The following is a 15,917-nucleotide window of genomic DNA, read 5'->3' on the forward strand; positions in this document are numbered from 1 at the left end:
TGTCTGGCATAGCAGGGATCATTTCCATGCTTCTGGACAGTGAGAGCAACCCTCTGTGCTTGCCAAACTCCACCTAGGGACTGTAGCAAAACCTGCAAGGGAGGAGGCAGCATGCTCTGGAGATGCTGAAGGACTAAAATAACCCAGTGTGTAACTGACCAAGAAGCTGGAGCCCCCCTCTGCCCAGAAAAGGGGAGCACTGATGGTTTGCCTTGGCAAGGAGATTGTTAACCTTGATGAAGATCCAGGAGCGAATTGGTGCACTGTGGAAGATGAGATGCTTCCCCTGCCAGCTCTCAAGCACCATGAAACCTGCCCAGTTCAGCACCAGTACCACGACGTCTGTCTGTGTCTCTGACCAAGGTATGGGAATGCGATGCTCTCAATGGTGAGTTACTGCTTTACAATGTTCTGGTGGTGGCTTTGCTCTCCAGTACTGATCTCTCCCTGCTTTGGGACTAGTCAAGCAGAAATCATTTTTCTGCCTACTTTTTCAGCGTGTTTGGTTTGCCCTTGGAAAGAGAGCAGTCCAGGATTCCAGCATGCTGGATTCTAACAGCTAATAAATTTTCTGTTGTGATTGCTGTTAAGGAATGTAATTTGTTTACAAATCGATCCAAGTACTAGGAAAGATCTTCTGCATGGTGTTGGGCAGGCATCAGAGGGTTTTCAGCACCTGGTCATCCCCAGCCCAACCTGATGGACGTTTTTGGAAGTGTGGGGATATTAGAGCTGAATGTTCCATCACACAGTTGATTGCATAGACAAAGCAGGACTTCATCAGCTTGGAGATCACCAGTAGCAAGCTTGGATGATCTGGAAAGTTAAAGTAGATGCCAAAAGGAAGAAGGTCTGGAACACTTAAAGAGGAGCGGTCAGCTTTCTGCTGCATGAGAGCCTTTTGTAATTGCAGTCTCCAGCACCCCAGCAGAGCTGAGCAAAAGCTTTAGCCCTTCACTTAAGGCTGTTACAGTCTCTTCTAACCAGGCTTTTGACCTTGTACAACTTTTTGGTGACTCCTGCCAAATAAGTGCTGTGATGAATGTATCCACCTGGTTTTAGGTGGATATAGAAGATTTGTGAGATTTTTGGGTTGTGGGGTTTTTTTCTTTCAGTTCTCCTTGCACATCTGTGTCCATATGTAGATCTGCTGATAGTTGCTATAATGTCTTCTCTGAAGAGTTCACAGTGTTAGATCTGTGTTAATCAAATCAGTATTTACTGTGTTCCTCTCGATGCTGAGAGGGGAGTTATCTTGGTTTTCTCCAGCTGATCGTTTCCTTAGGACCTTCTCCTTGCAGAGGATTGCATTGCATTGTATGGAAGAGGAACAATGAGACTGCTTGGGTTGCACTTCCCTCTGCATACTGGGTTTGATTGTGTGTTATCTTTGTGCCCCGCTCACCTGTCAGGGTGCACACTGAACAGTGTGCAGCTGTCAGCCTTACAGAGGGAAGATCAATCACTTCATTTTGATCACAAATTAATGACTAAAGTAGCTGCTACCTTCCAGGGAGAGGGGAAAATAATGTGCGCTCAGATCAAGGGATTCTTATGTGTGATCTGGATCCTGGTTTATCTTCACACAAGCTGACATCATATTTCTGTCCTTAACACAGTTTTCTTGAGAAACTGCAGCTTGTTTGTGCTTCCAGTGATGCCAAGTAATGATGGCAAGGGAAGCTGATGGGGACAGGATGATCTTGTTTCTCCTTTGTTGCATGCCAGGCTGTGCTGTATGTATAGCAAACACAGCTGAGCTGTGCCAGGAGGCTGACTCTGCATCTCTTGCCTCTGAGGACCTTACAGCTGAGTCTGTCTGCGTGCCCAAGCTCTGCATGGGCAACTCTGGGGCAGGCTTTGCCTGCCTGTGGCTGCTAGGAGTATAGCTAGCACAGCACAACTCACCTCTGGCCTTGGCGGCCACCACCCATATCTGGTGCAGCCCCAGGATAACAGCTCATTCTGATACTGAAGTGAATGAGAGGAAAATCCTGCAGGTTTCACTTCTTGAGGTACAATAAGCCTTGTGCTGTCTGTGATAGCTTCTGTGATACGCTGCACAATAGTGTCTGTAGGAACTCACTGAGTCACTTCTCTTCAGCAGTAGCTTTCAGTCTGTAGAGCAAGTACCAGAAACTTTTGCAACTCCAAAGCAGAGGATGAAGAAACCATGCAGTTGAAAATTTTGGAGTTGTTTATTATCATGGCTTCACCAACATAAAAGCTGTAAACTTGCATATGTAAAAATCTGAGGTACTTCCTTCAGCAGAAATCTGGATCTAAGGTGAAATTGCAGCTTGAAGTTGGGGTTCGAAGAATGATTTGGCTTCTGATTCTGCTGCTTTAAAGTGAGGGGTACGTGTGTGACTGAAAAAGTGACTTGGGGTTGTGGCTTGTCCTTTCTGCTGCATAACCAGATCTGTGTGACTGGGCTTTTGTCACTGTGGATTCACTATTTCATTTTAGCACTCTGTATAATGCTTGTGGTGATGCCAACCTTCCTCACCCTCAGGAGATGCTGACTTTGTTAGAGGCTGTTGAATTTGTTTATTAATTTTCAGTAGCTGTTCTTGTTTCCCACCCTTGTGTTTCTTAGACACTGGTGTCTGAACATTGCTAACCAAATGCATTTTGCCTTTGAGCTGATAAATTGGTACAGAGTCCTTAAACAACAACAAAACCACCACCAGCCACAAAACAACCCCCAAAACTGAACAACTACTAAAACAAATGGGAAATGGAGGCTCTGAGATCATCTAGGTAACGATTCCATCAGAAAGCATGGGAGCCTGTCTGTCTGTGGTATCCGCTGTCAAAGCGCAGACTGCAGGTCCATGTCTGTGCTCAGCTGGAGCAGCAGGTGTAGAAGAGGAACACTTCTCAGGAGTGCAAGCCCCTTCGCATTGATGCAGTGACAGCACTGAGGTTGTAACTCTGGCAGGGCCAGTTGGTAACTGTTCTGCAAATGTCCAGCCTTAAAAAAACCTCTTGAAGGCAGCCCCCCTTGAGTTCTGTGACACAAGCTCAAACTGAGGAGTGCCTTTGCATTCTCTCAGCTCCAGCTCTCTGGGCCTGATGGTGACTGTGCAGTATTTGTTTTTCTTCCCCTGCAGCTGATATAATTTCTACAGTAGAATTTAACCACTCTGGAGAGCTGTTAGCGACAGGAGACAAAGGAGGGAGAGTTGTCATCTTTCAACAGGAGCAGGAGGTGAGTGCTAACTACCTAAAGGACATTCCATGTTCTGTCCCTGGTCGTTCTATTTTAAAGACAAGGAGAATGCTTTTATTTGAAAAGTGTACACACAGTTGATGCTTGTGTAATAAGTGATAGAAATTAGATTTAAGAGTGAAGAAATTGGTGAGGACTTTGTGATGTTTTTAGAAATTAAATTCTCTTTACACATTTCTTAACTGCGGTCTAAAGGGGGAGGGGAGTAGGATACCAAAAGACCTTGGAGGGGAAGCTGAAGTTGGTGGTTTTACAATGATCTAAGATGCACTTTTCCATACTGCTATCAGCCAGGCAAAACCATGGTGTCCTAGAAGGAAAGGTATCTTTTCATTTATCCTTGTTCTTGTGGTCTGTGCAGAATTCTGCAAATGTTCTAATGTTAGGAGAGGGCCTCTGCTTCCTCGTGGAAGGTGGGGCAGCAGAGAATGGAGCACTTGGATTTTAGCTACGGCTGTAGTTAGATGGTGATTTGATTAGAGTTTGCTTCGGGGAGAGGATAAACAGCACTTCTGTCACCACACTGCCTAGAAAAGCCATGCAGTTACTGCAGCCAAGTTCGAGTCTAAAAATCCAAAGCCTTCAAAATTCCACAGCTGCCCAGAGCAAATGGCTGTCTGCTAGTAGCAGGATACAGGAGGGCAGGAACTTCTCCGGGTGGATTCCTCTGTGGTCAGTTGGTGCCATCTAGTGGGATCTCCTGGCTGACCAGCCTCTGCTTGGCTTTCTTGGGCCAGAATCTGAAATGGTTCACCTGCTGTGTTCATCCTTGCTGTAATCTTCTGTAGTGTCAGGCACAAACTTCTGTGCCGTTTTGTCATTTGGGTTTTTTTAAACTCTGGTTTGTAGCTTGCATCTTTTAAGGATCCTTTAATGTAGCTTAAAGCCTGTTAGCTATGTAGCTAATCACCCACCCTCAAGTGAGTTGTCTTTGACTACTTCAGTTTTTGATGCAGAACCCATGGTTCATATCCTCTAGATCTAGGTATAGCAGGAGCCACCTGGCTCATTACATAGAGCTGCACACAACTCCACAATGTTGATTCCTCAGTCTAGGCAATGGCAGGTGGGGACTGGATTCCGTAAGGTATCAGTACTTACACCATGTTCACCACTGTCTAGAGCAAGTTTTAGCTGTGGCAACTGTTGAAATATTTCGGGTGCATTCATGTAGCACCTTCTGTCACACTGTGTTCAGAGACCTCTGCAGGAAGGAGAACACTAAAGCACAAAGAACTCTGTACAGAGTTACAGGAGCTGGTGTAACTCACTCACTGCCAAAGCACTGCCACTTCTGGGCTGGAGCCTGGCAGCCCTTCTGCAAGGCCAGGCAAGGGACATTGCTCAAGTGTCATGCTCACAAGGAAGTGAGCACAGTCACTAATTGAAACCAAGAAAGGAACTGGCGTGGGCAGCCTGCAATTGCCTAATGGGCATTTCATGTGAGGTGCTTGCTTGGGCCAACTGTTTGGTTTCCTGGGTTTGAGAGCCTTGGGGTGATCTGATGGCTTCAGTCCTGCTTTTGTCCCAAGGATGGATTGAATTTGTTATCACTTGTTTTTATTATTCTAGTCCTTCAGAATCACAGAATGGTAGTGCTTGGAAGGGACCTCTGGAGATCAAGTCCAAACCCCCCTGCCAAGGTTTCACCTGGGGCAGGTCACACAGGAACGTGTCCAGGCAGGATTTGAAAGTCTCCAGAGAAGGAAACTTTACAGCCTCTCTGGGCAGCCTTCTCCAGGGCTCCAACACCCTCACAGCACAGTCCAGCATCTCCTGAAGCACAGTGAATGTACTTCACAAGTGTGTCCTGGGCAGTGACCCTGCCTAACCTGCTGGGTCTCACTGAAGCTCAGTTCCTCCTGTTCCTGGGGTGGGAGGGCAGTGTCACTCACACCTCTGGGGCAGTGTTCTGCTGCCAGCCTTTATGTATAGGCATTTGGGCCCCTTTTCCCTCCTCCACAGTACACTGTAAAATGTCAGGATTCCTGCGAGTCAGGGTATGAAGCAAGAGAGAATGATGTGAGGAATATGACAAATGTGGGCCAGCAAGGATCGTGTCAAGTATGTTTTAGAGGTGTGAAAGGTTGAAATGAATGGCTGGACATGAGACACGAGAAGGAAGGGGCAAAGTCCCTGGTCAGGAGCATACCACAGGAAAGGCATCTGATGGTGCAACCTCTTGAAATGGGTGGTACAGCAATACCTCAGAAAATGAAGCTTGAATCACATCCGTTAACCCCAGTGGGTGCTATTTCAGAAATGGTTCCATTTTCCTGGCACTGTACCTGTTGCAGGCTTGGTCCATGCAGTGCGTAATTGGTGTTAGGAAGCCACTGCCTAAAACATAGCTTTTAGAAAGAGGAGGGGTTGGAACTGAACGGTCTTTAAGGTTCTTTCCACTCCAGACCATTCTGTGGTTCTGCAGGCTTGTTACAGTAAGGCAAGTTGTGCGCCAAAGGACACGTGGGGCAAATCTGACATAGGCAACAATGTGTGTGGCAGTCCTGAGATGTTCTCATGGTGCTGGGCTTTCTGCCTGTATGTCTGACTGCATCTGTACCTGTGTCTGTATCTGCCTGCAGCCTGAAAGCATTCTGTAAACTGCATACATACCTTGACGATTTAATTCTCTTTTTAGAACAAAACCCAGTCTCACAGTAGGGGAGAATACAATGTTTACAGTACCTTTCAAAGCCATGAACCAGAGTTTGACTACTTGAAAAGTTTAGAAATTGAAGAGAAGATCAACAAAATTAGGTGGTTACCCCAGAAAAATGCTGCTCAGTTTTTATTGTCTACAAATGGTAAGTCCTGCCTGCCCAGCTGCTGTTGCATGGTGAGCTATTGTGACATAGGCTTGCTCTGGAGACTTTGTCTAATCTTTCACTGTCAGAGGGCTGGAAGTAAGTTGGCTTTAAATGCCAGTACCCAGGGCTGTGGCTTCCCTAGAGCTGTGCTGCGGAACTGCACTGCTGCCTGCCCTGCTGAATTCCCCCAGCATGGGCTGTGACATCAGGCAGTCCTGATTTGGCTGCTCTGTAGCAGACGGACTTGGCTAAGCTGTCACTTGGTGCTTCTGATGTGGGTAACTAATGGTGGGAGCTTGAATTAGTCATTCATAACAATCCTGATTCTGATTGAAACTTGCTGTAACTTTTATAAAAGAACAAACTGTGGAGGAGGCCTTTTTAATGCTTTTCCAGCTTGTTTTCTCCAAGCAGTGTGTTTGTCTTTTTTTTTTGGTACATGGAGGTGGTGTTGTCTTGTTCACAGGCTTCATGTTAAAGTGCATCAGTCTTTGCTAGAGCTCTGACTGCAAATTGTGGCTGCTTTATTTCAGATAAAACAATAAAGTTATGGAAAATCAGTGAAAGGGACAAGAGACCAGAGGGTTATAATTTAAAGGAAGAAGATGGACGGTATAGGGATCCTACTACAGTTACAACACTACGGGTAAGTAGTTCACTCTCAGCTGCGCTGAAGGGAGTCTTCTCACCCCAGCACACAGAGGAACCTGTGGCTCAGTCAGATGTGCCCCCAGGAGTAACTTGTCATGTTCTGTGATGCTAGCTGGCAGACAGATTTACTCCTGGGACGATTTTGAGCTATTTTAATCAGCCTGGTGTATTGAGTGCCAGAGTGTTTGTAGTGCATCTGCAGCTCAAGCTTCCATTGTTCTGTATTTCGCAGGTGCCAGTGTTCAGGCCCATGGACCTCATGGTTGAAGCTAGTCCACGAAGAATATTTGCCAATGCTCACACATATCACATCAACTCCATCTCCATCAATAGTGATTACGAAACCTACTTGTCTGCAGATGACTTGCGGATCAACCTGTGGCACCTAGAAATCACAGACAGAAGCTTTAGTATCTTTTTTATGGTGTTTTTCACAATGGGAACAGCTGTTGGATCGTATTTCCTTTCATGGAAGACTTTCCATGTGACGTGTACCTCCATTTCCTTGTTGTTTCTCCCTAGCAGCTGTTAAGGATTTTACTACTCAAGAGGTCACTCGGAACAAGCAGTATGAGTAGTAGCCATTTGAACGGTGAAAAACAGCCTCTTGTAAAGGATAAAGAGCAGGGATTCTAGTGAGCTGAGCAATTTAGAGAGCAGCATCACAGCAGACTGGTGTGAGACTTTCCTTGACTTGTAGTAAGAGGCAAGTTGGTGCAGGACCATCCACGTCTCAAGGAATTGCACAATCGCTTTGGTTAGACAAGACCTGTAAGATTATTCAGTCCAACCATTCTCTAACTCTGCCAAGGCTGGTGCTAAACCATGTTTTAACTCCTGTCCAGTTTAACTGGGTTCCACAGTCCTTAGCATGATGGAAGTCGTGTCCTGCTTCCAAATTGCAGGCAGTATTTGGCTGTCATTGGCTTGCTCTAGTTCTCTTTGGCTGTTCCAGGTGCATGCTGAGCTGAAGAAACTTTGCTGAATGAAAAATGTTATGAAAACAGGAGGCATTTTCTTAACCAAATGCTGTAGATATTGTAGACATTAAGCCTGCCAACATGGAAGAGCTGACAGAGGTGATCACAGCTGCAGAGTTCCACCCCAACAGCTGCAACACGTTTGTGTACAGCAGCAGTAAAGGAACCATTCGCCTCTGTGACATGAGGGCGTCGGCGCTCTGCGACCAGCACTCCAAACGTAAGCTCCAGAGTGTCACCTGCTTGCTGTTGGGTGGAGGGAAGCACCCTGCAGTGTGTGTGTGCTTGTCTTGCATTCTGAAATCTGCTGAATGGATCTAAACCCAAAAACCTAGATTTTAAAAGTAGATTTATCTTAATTCATTACTTTGGCAAAAATAATTGAAAATCTGACCAGTTAAAGCAGGGCAGTCTGCCCAGGCAGGAGTGGGCTTCAGGAGGTCAAGGAGTGGTTGAGTTTGGTCTGTCATTGATGCAAGCCATCTTACTTATGTGAATGAAGACTCCAGGTCTTTGTGAGCAGTGCACTTAGAGGCTGCCCCTGACTCACTGTGAAATGTTTCAGAATATTATCATTGTACCATTAGGGCTTTCTGGCTGAAAGCTGCTGTGTGTAAGGCAGGCAGAGGAGCCCAGTGTGGCAAGCTGCTTGAGAAAATGCTGTGTCTTGTGTTGGAAGAGCCAAATTTACCTCTTGAAATGCCTCTCTTGTTTTTATACAGTGTTTGAAGAACCAGAAGATCCTAGCAACAGATCATTTTTCTCTGAAATCATCTCTTCCATATCTGATGTCAAATTTAGCCATAGTGGTCGCTATATGATGACTAGAGATTACCTGTCAGTGAAGATCTGGGACTTAAATATGGAAAACAGACCTGTGGAAACATACCAGGTATTGAAGGAGGATGCTGTAGGCTAGAAAGTAAAACCTTGGAGGACACTGGGTTTCTGGCAGTTACATTTTTGTCTAGAGATGGCTATGTCCAAGAAAAGCATCAGTAAGATTTGTGGGTTCCAGACGTGTCTAAAGGATCTTGTTGTTTGCACACTGATTGCAGAACCCGAACCCATGCTTGGTTATGAAAAAGCCTCCCTCCTACAGAGTAGAAATTTGGCAAGGTAACCTTCAGCCATGAGCTAGCACAGCCCTCACAGTCTGCAGGTGACTTTTTAGTTGCCCAGAGCGAAAACATTTCTCTGCAGAAAACAGCATTGAGAACGGTTGTGGTGTTTTCTTTGTAAGAACATCTGTGAAAGGCTCCTCTTCATCATAGACAGGAGGAAGATCAGTCGCCAAAACATGTTTTTAGAGAGAAGCAAAGTCTGATAAATCCTTTTTGATACCTGCAGGGGCTAGTGAGGGGCTGACAGGGGCTCAGAGGGAAAGCTTCTGCTTTCCCCACCCCAAGTGACCTGCTGCTGTTTGAGTTCCTTTGAAAGTCTGCAGAGCAGGGCCTGTTAGCTCCTGCATCTGTTCATACCACTTTGTATCTGGGCAGGGGGTGAGCAGTTGCTTCTGAAACAGTCTCTGAAAGTTACTTTACGGGCTCATTCAGTTCACTGTGGTTTTTTTTCCCAGGTGCATGAATACCTCAGAAGTAAACTTTGTTCCCTGTATGAGAATGATTGCATCTTTGACAAGTTTGAGTGCTGTTGGAATGGATCAGACAGGTCAGTTTAATTCTTTTCTATATGCACTTAAGATCTTCCCGAGTTACTCTTAGAGCAGACACCTTGGAGCATGGCTCAAACACCTGGTTTCGTTCATGACCTGGGTTGGGTGATGTTGAAGTACTTGAGTAGGTGCTGATGTATGAGCTGAGGTTTGCCAGAGTAAAATGGCAAGGGAATGTTGCAGCTGCTGCTCAGACTGGAGAGGCTGGCAGTGCAGGAAGGTCAGAGATGGTGTTCTGCAAATTTTACTGGGGAAACGCTACCCATACCTGAGTCCACTAGCTGCTTTATCCCTATATCTTGTCTTTTGGATTGGTTTGGATTTTTTTCACTGGAATCTGTGATCTGACTTTGGAATGATCTGTATGGGAACGAGGCCTGTTTCCCCAGCCCCTGGTGTCTGCTGCCCACACCAGGCCCATTGAGCAGCTCGTGTTTCATGCTTTCTGTTTCGACTGCCTTGTCAGAAGGTGGAACACTAGGGAAAAAAACTTCAGGAGTTTTTTCTTGGCTCTCCTTGTCTGTATACCTCCAAGGGCCAGTGAAAGAGGAAGATGCTCCTTATTACAGTAAATCCACAAAACATTCAAGCACTTTGAGTTTCACCTGAGACTGCAGAAGGTATAGGGAAGGCTTGGCTTGAGGTGTGATCTTCGCTCCTAAAAAAGGGAGGGGTTATTTTTGGCTGAACTGTTGCTTTCTTCCTTCCCCTCCCTGCTGCAGCATCGTCATGACAGGGTCCTACAACAACTTCTTCAGGATGTTTGACAGGAACACAAAGCGAGACGTCACCCTGGAGGCATCCCGGGAGAACAACAAGCCCCGCACGGTGCTGAAGCCACGCAAGGTCTGCGCCAGTGGCAAGCGGAAGAAGGATGAGATCAGCGTGGACAGCCTGGACTTCAACAAGAAGATTCTGCACACAGCCTGGCACCCCAAGGAGAACATCATCGCTGTAGCCACCACAAACAACTTGTATATATTTCAAGACAAAATGAATTAGGGATGGCATTCCTAACTGGAGAGTCCACTTCCTGCATAGTTGAAATAGTTGAATCTAGTATTTGTACCTGTAACGGAGAGCAAGCGAGAGGTCCATTGTGGCACCCCCTTGGCAGTGTTTGACATGTGCCATATGACAACACACTTCACAGCTGCATGGAGAGAGCCTTGCTGCTCCCCTCCATGCCTGCCAGCCATTTAGGTGAGGGTAGGGCACTTTTTAATTTAAGATGACTACTTGCACCATCTTGCCTAATGGACTAGCCTGGACTCTACCGACCTCGGTTTACTCTACTTTTTATGCCTTCCATTGTGATGACGTCAGACACAGGGAAAGCCTTCAATCATGCTATGGGATTTAATTGTGTAACCTCATTACTGTATCATTCGTGGCCCCTTTTTTTATTAAATACAGCTCATTCTTGCTGTGGCTTGTAGCATTCCTCCTCCTCCTGGCCTCCTGGACTCCCCCTTCCCCTTTCATCCCCCTCCACCTCGCCTTGGTGGTGGTGTATAGAGAAAAACCAGAATAAAGCACATGAAGTGGGTCCGTTTGGGGTCAGTGGTAAAGAGGGGCTGTGTTGCAACAAATGTTTTAATAAACAGTTGACTGTAATCACTCCTTGCCATGTCTGGCACCAAAACAAGGGGAAAAAAAAAGAAAATAAGGAAAAAATAACAAACTACTGAATAAAAGTGACAAAGAATGGAGAATCTGTTTTCTTTTTTTTAATCTACCTCTTTATACAAATACTCTTGTGTTCTACCTTAGATGCATGAAAATAAAATGATGTTTTTTTGTAATAATTTTAACCAGTATTAATTTTTTTCATGGGAATGAGGAGAGGGAGGGATTTCAAAATCCACATCCATGAGTGGCAGCAGCACCAGTTATTGTGTATGCTGACCTCTGCATCTCCAGCCATGCCCTGCTGTCAGGTTGTGCCATCTAAGCAGGGCAGTTCCTCTGCCAGTGTCCCCAAAAGCTTTTTTATCTTTCTTTTTTTTAATTGGAACAGGAAGTGAGGTTTTGGGTCTAGAAATCCATTTTATGGGGCTAATGTCTTAATGTTGAGTTTTGTCCTAGTTTCTTGATTGCCTTTTGTTAGGGTGCAAACTTTAATGCCTTGTTTGGAGTGCTGAGTTCCGTGTGGCTTTTTCAGTTGTCTTGAGTTCTTGTCTGTAGTGCAGACACTGAGCACATGCAGAGCTCACTGCAGCATCCTGAGCTGCTCTCCTGTTTGTGCTTTGTTGCTATCAGTAGCAGTGGAACTGTGGTCTGACTGCAGGTGTTTCTCCTGGCTTCTGGTGTTGCAGAGTTGCTGCACTTAGAGAAAGGTGCATGGTGCAGATCAGAAACACCTGGAGTGCAGCAGCTGCATGACATAAATGTTCACAGTTGAGAGATTGAAAGTCCTCAGCAAACAAGGCTTAGCCAAAGATGAACCAGATATTGATGCTTCATAAGGTTCATGAGTTTTTACTGACGCATTTTTGCTAATTGTGCTTTGAGGTTTACTCTTCCTTTATGGAAAGGTTCAGATGGAATGTAAAGTTGCCCTGACTGGGAGGATTTTCACTTTTCAGTTACCTATATTGAAATTCTTTCTGTGGCTTGGTTCTAGGTAGTTACTATAATGCCTCTATTTGATCAGCTGAGGTACTGTTTCTGCTGTAAAGTTATGGCTGGGTGAGGTGGTTACAAGACTACTCTTGCAGTCATACTTTAATTTCTTCAAGTCCTTGTGCAGTGGTTTGAAAACATAAAGATTCTAATATTCATTAGATCCGTTTCTCTTAAGTATTTGTCTTGTACCATGCATGCCTGACCATGAGCCTTTGTAAGAACTTGACCTTTTTATTTTGACCTGTTAGCCTTGTAAAAAATGTTTAACTGCCCCAGGGACAGCAGCTGTTTTCCAGTGGTGAATGAAGCAGTAGTAGGCCCTACTCCTAACTACAGAGCATGTGACTAATTGTACTCAAATGACTACTTGTTAAGGAGACAACTGGTGAGTAAGGTTAATCATGTGTCTGGGTGTTTACAGGATCAGGGCAAGGTTTGTTCTTATTGCAAGGGCAAAGAGGTAATGAGACTGACACTAGGGCAGGTAAAACTCATGCTGTGCACAGAGCATCACAGGGTTCAGGCCTGCTGCTCTGGGAAGACGGGTGTTGGGACCGCTGCTCTTATGATTCTCTGTGCACTGAACACCTGGAAAGGTGCTCAGCACAGACACAAGGAAGTGAGGATGTGAAGAGGACACAGACTGGGCAGGTAGCTTGCCCTAAAGCACAGTGCAGCTTCCCAGCAATACCACACCCAAGTGAAGCTGCCTCTGGGACCTCAGCTGTGTGTTGGAATGCAAGTGAGTTAAAGCTGGGCTTGGGAAGAGCTCTGGTTTTGTCAGTATTGGTGACCCCTGGCATGTTTAACTTGCCCTCACCAAAACCAGCTACTGACTTTGCTGTCATACTATCCAACTAAATAATTCTCTAAGCACACTGTCCATTGATACATGCTGTAAATCTTATATTTTATTAATAAAAGTATGCCTGGAATATGTTTTGTCAGGTGGCTTTTTATCCTCTGCCTAGTCCCTCTCCATTTCTCTCTTTACAGGTGTTTGTGCACTTGCTGAGCTCTCCCTTCTGCGTGTTGAGCAGTTCCCTGGCTTCTGTGCTGTGGTTTCTGGGCCAGGCAGGGTGTGTGTGATTCTGTCTTCCACCAACAGGCACAGTTACAGAAATGCACCTGCTTCATTCCAGCAACCTCTTCCAGTGGAAATCAGTGCAAACTCTCCATTCTCAGTCCTTGGGTACTGGACTAAACACAGAAAAGGAGTCCTGCTCTCTAGTGTCTTGTTATGAAGCCAGTGAGGCTACCCAAATCCAACAACTGTCCCTTAGGCAGCTGGCGTCTGAAAGATTGCAGCCATGCTGATCCACAGTGACATCACTGCCAGCATTCAGTGGTGTCACCAATGCTGAGGTCTGGTGAAGGCAGCTTCAATGCTTTGGAGGCCCTTCATTTTCCTGCTGAGAAGTGCCTGCTGCCTTGAAAACATGGAAAGTCAGCAGCAGCCTGCTCGCCCCTGCTGTTCTGGTGGGGTTGGAACTTCAGCATTTAGTATTTCAGTGCACATTGTTTTGCTCAGCCTAGTTTGAAAAAGCTCTGCTGGCGCTGATGAGCGGAAATCTCTTTCCCTGCCTCCCCCTTGGAGAGAGGCTGCTGGATGGTGGAATAGATGGTGCCAGAGAACAGGTCTGGTGAGGAGCAGCTGAGGGAAATGGGGTTGTTCAGCCTGGAGAAAAGGAGGCTGAATTGGGTGTTCTTAGACACCACACAGCTGGGAAATAATTTCCTGTGTGCTGGCCTTTGGATTCTCATCTCAGGCTGTAGGTGATGAGTCCCCCATGCCACACACCACTGCTGGCTGCTGTCAGACAGGAGATGTTTCCTTCTGCCTTTTGCCCTGTGATAAGCTGCTGTAAGTGGGACGACTGGGATGTGGAATCAAGGTGGGGAGAAGTGTGCTGTGGGGAAAGAGTGAGGCTGCTGTGCAGAACCATTGGTTTCTTGAGTGATGGTCTGTAAGGTCTTGTTTAACCTGGGACAGAAAGGTGCTGGCTTGCAAAAAGGAGCAGTAGAAGGGTAGCAGTGGCTGGATTGAGGACAGGGCTTCCTTCTACCGTGATCCAGCTGAGAGCCTCTAGCAGTGGGAATTGCTACTTCTCTACACAACCTACTCTTGCATTTGAATAATCTCAGCCATTTGCAAACAACGCAGCCCTTGTGTCTCTCTCACAGGAAGCAGTGCTTGCGGTTTACTCTGATGCTTTTCTGTGTTGTTGCTCCCCACTAGGAGGCAAAGCGTCACCAACCAGTGACGGGAGCTCCAAAAAGGGATCCAGTGGATCCACCAGTCATCTGCAAGGACTGTGATCCGCTGCTGCTAAGAACAGAATACAAGTTCTGGGCTCCCCAGTTCAAGAGGGACAGAGAACTAACTACTGGAGGGTCCAGCAGAGGCTGGGAAGATTTGAGGGGTCTGGAGCATCCCCATGAGGGGGAGAGAGGCTGAGAGCCCTGGGGCTGTTGAGCCTGCAGAAGAGCAGCCTCACAGGGGATCTGATCAATGCTCAGCAAGAGGGTGGGGATGAGTTCTTTTCAGTGGTGCCCAGGGACAGGACAAGGGGCAATGGGCACAAACCCAGCAGGTTTCACTCGAACTTAAGGAGAAACCTCTACTTTCAGGGTGCTGGAGCCCTGGAGCAGGTTACTCAGAGAGGTTGTGGAGTCTCCTCTGGAGAGATTCCAAACTCACCTGGACATTGTGCTCCTGGGCAACCTGCTGTGGGTGCCCTGCTTTAGCAGGGGGGTTAGAGTGGAAGAGTTTCAGAGGTCCCTTCCCACCCCTACCATGCCAGGATTCCAGTAGACATCATCACTGTCCCCAGCATAAGGAACCAACAGAGGTGCACAGGGAGAAGACTTTGCTGGGTGTCATCCATCTGAGCATCAGAGAGCACTTTTTGCAGGCATGGGGCATGCAAGCACTAAATGAAGAAAACAAGCAATGGCAGCAGGTTTAAGACTTTAAATCATTATTTACTTAAATTACTTCAAACATTGAGAACACCTTGAAACCATCAGAATAAAACCCTTCTGTTTACAAGTGGTTTTCTGTCCCTCCAATCCTGCTGTTGTCATAGCATTTTCCATCCACAGATTCAAAGGACTTTACAAACATTAATTACATCATGCAGTTGCCCTGAGGAATCTGTGTAGTGGTTAGAGCACAGGGTTGAAAGTCAGGGCTTGTGAATGCTATTTCTGGCTCTGCATTGGCTCTCTCTGTAATCTTGATCAATTTATTTATGACTCAGAAATGTTAATTAGTCCCACTGCACTGATAAATATTCATGCCACAACTATGATGGCAAATGCTTCCTGAATGATGGAGATGACACATATTCATGATGCAGACCTGTGACTGGAAGGGCTGCAAAGGAGGACAGGGTTACCTGTGCAGGATTCTGTTCAGTCATGAGCAGCTCATTGTTCTGACTCCAATCTAGAGCCTATCTGTAGCCCTTCTGCTTGCAAGCAGCTGGTTTATTCAATTATTTAAACAGATGCTTTCTTTTTACTGCATGTGGTTAGTCTTCTTGTGGTGATACCCTAGAGACATTCATGTTTCCTACATGATCAGGCATTCAGTACAGTCCTGCAGGGCATGGCACTGCAATTAGGAAAGGTGGATTTGGAAGGTCTACACTTCAGTATCTGGATGCTTATCAACACAGTGCTGATGAACAGCTGAGAACATTTGAAATGATCGTTCCAGCATGGGACAGCTGAGACACTTGTACCCACAGGCCTTTTATTGAGCTTGAAGCAGTTCTGCCACTGACACCACATGGGTTTTTTGTGTGTAAGGGGGAAGGTAACAGAATGTTAATGGCAATGTGTCTGTGTGACTCCAGTCTCTGGTAGCATTGCTCTGGCTGAACTCCTATTCCTGATTTAAAAGCCCACCTTTTATACTCTCCTGGCTGCTG

General features: G+C 46.1%; 1 protein-coding gene across 3 annotated transcripts in view; it reads left to right on the forward strand.

Moving 5' to 3' along the window:
- The window catches only part of PPP2R2A (protein phosphatase 2 regulatory subunit Balpha), a 32,823-nt gene extending 21,746 nt beyond the window's left edge, over positions 1-11,077 (forward strand). For all 3 annotated transcript variants that reach the window (XM_054396703.1, XM_054396705.1, XM_054396704.1), the window contains 8 exons: positions 3,117-3,214; positions 5,877-6,042; positions 6,579-6,691; positions 6,929-7,106; positions 7,732-7,896; positions 8,399-8,568; positions 9,256-9,347; positions 10,074-11,077. In XM_054396703.1, coding sequence (XP_054252678.1) covers positions 3,117-3,214; positions 5,877-6,042; positions 6,579-6,691; positions 6,929-7,106; positions 7,732-7,896; positions 8,399-8,568; positions 9,256-9,347; positions 10,074-10,353 — 1,262 coding nt within the window. In that variant the 3' untranslated portion in view covers positions 10,354-11,077. The remainder of the gene's footprint in view (positions 1-3,116; positions 3,215-5,876; positions 6,043-6,578; positions 6,692-6,928; positions 7,107-7,731; positions 7,897-8,398; positions 8,569-9,255; positions 9,348-10,073) is intronic.
- The last annotated feature ends 4,840 nt before the right edge of the window (positions 11,078-15,917 follow it).

This window comes from Indicator indicator, chromosome 38 (assembly GCF_027791375.1).
Source record: "Indicator indicator isolate 239-I01 chromosome 38, UM_Iind_1.1, whole genome shotgun sequence".
Lineage (NCBI taxonomy): Eukaryota > Metazoa > Chordata > Aves > Piciformes > Indicatoridae > Indicator > Indicator indicator.